This window comes from Myotis brandtii, unplaced genomic scaffold (assembly GCF_000412655.1).
Source record: "Myotis brandtii unplaced genomic scaffold, ASM41265v1 scaffold627, whole genome shotgun sequence".
NCBI lineage: Eukaryota > Metazoa > Chordata > Mammalia > Chiroptera > Vespertilionidae > Myotis > Myotis brandtii.
This window is the reverse complement of record NW_005370397.1, coordinates 2382752-2384308: the sequence shown is the minus strand read 5'-3', so window position 1 is coordinate 2384308 and position 1557 is coordinate 2382752. Positions and strand designations below refer to the sequence as shown.

At 67.8% G+C, this 1557-nt stretch overlaps 1 protein-coding gene across 1 annotated transcript in view; it reads right to left on the bottom strand.

The window, feature by feature from the left end:
- ITPKB (inositol-trisphosphate 3-kinase B) overlaps positions 1-1557 on the bottom strand; it is a gene marked incomplete at its 5' end in the record, with an annotated part of 97625 nt that overhangs the window by 4107 nt on the left and 91961 nt on the right. The window contains one exon of the mRNA XM_005880154.1: positions 46-250. Within this exon, the coding sequence (XP_005880216.1) occupies positions 46-250 (205 nt within the window). The remainder of the gene's footprint in view (positions 1-45; positions 251-1557) is intronic.

Here is a 1557-nt window from a genome sequence, read left to right as displayed (position 1 = left end):
GAGCTGGGCGGGGCCCGGGAGCCCCGGCCGCCCTGGTGGCCTCACCTTGATGCCTTCGATCCGGAAGCCGAGGGTGGCCGTGGAGCTGATGGTCTCCCTCCACTGCATGTACCTGGGCTTGGTCACGGCCCGCTGGGCGTTCTCCTCCTCGGTCGGGGCCGTGGGGTCCACCTCGACCATCTTCTGGTACATGTCCTTCCGCAGGCTGGGCTTCTTTCGGGCCTTGGTGAGCTCCTCCTCCAGGTAGGTCCTGTGTGGGGCACCAGGTGAGGCCGCTGGCTGGGCAGTCGGACTGTCACAGGGCACCCAGCCCGTGTGCCTGCGTGTCGGACTGTCACAGGGCTCCCACCCCGTGTGCCTGCATGTCGGACTGTCACAGGGCACCCAGCCCGTGTGCCTGCGTGTCGGACTGTCACAGGGCTCCCAGCCCCGGGGTGCAGAGGCATGGCCCCCTGCTTTTGATGGGAGGGTCGGGGTCCTGATCCCAGTGGTCAGAGCATCCGTCAGGGAAGTCACTGTGTCATGAACTTCTGCCACCCGCACCTCCAGGCTCAGAGACGCTCGCAGGCTCTTCCCGGGGAGGAGCTGTGACTCCCCCCGGCCCACTTCCCTCGCTCAGCCTCACAGCCTGGGAGGGCCGGGTGCAGGGGCCAGCAGGCTGCCAGCCCCGGGTGACCCCTCTCCGCCCTGCCCTAGCCGTGTGACCGTGACCTGTTTCCTCATCTGCGGAATGGGGACAAGAACATCCACCCGCGCCAGAGGCTGCCACGAGGACGATGAGCACCGGGCACAGCGCTTGGCCGGCAGCGGCTGGAGAGCCAGCGCCGGAGAGGACGGCTCTTAAAAGGACGGAGAACGCTTCTGGGAGCCGCGAGGTGGCAGCGAGGGAGAGTGAGTGTCGCCCAGCTTCCCCATTTGCCCGCAGAATGGGGCTGGCAACCGCTTCACCTTCCTCTCACCTTCCCAGCAGCAGCGTGGGCTGGGCGTTGTGTGGGCGCCGTGGCCACTGCGCTGTGGCCAGCTCAGTCCCTGCAGAGTGGGCACCCCATCCTGCCAAACCCCGCCGCCCCCCCCCTCGGCACCCGGACTCACCAGGACGTTAGGGTTCCCCTTGGTGAACTCTCTGAAGGCCTCGGTGACCTGCTCCCGCGTCTTGGTCTTCTTGAAGTCCCGGTTCACCGAGCCGTCTTCTTTCTGAGGAGGAGCCGGGAGGGGTCAGCAGGGGCCCGGGGGGCAGGCTCCAGGGTCACCCACCCAGTGGTCTGAGAACGGCCCGTGTGCTCCCTCCCGGGCCTGCATCTCACTCCCGACCCCAATCCCGGGTCCTGGGTGGAGGGGCCAGCTCCCCCACCACATCCTGAAACCTGCCTCCCGGTGGGTTCTCGGGTCCCAGGATGGCCTGGGCTCAGGGCAGAGTCCTTGCAGGGACTCATCCGGGCAGAACTGGAGCCACACCTGCTCCAAGCCCAGCGCCCTTCATGGCCACCGCCTGTCCCGGCCTGAGGAGCGGGACAGTTTCTCTAAAGTTCCGCCCAGGCTGCCCACACCGGGCCCGTG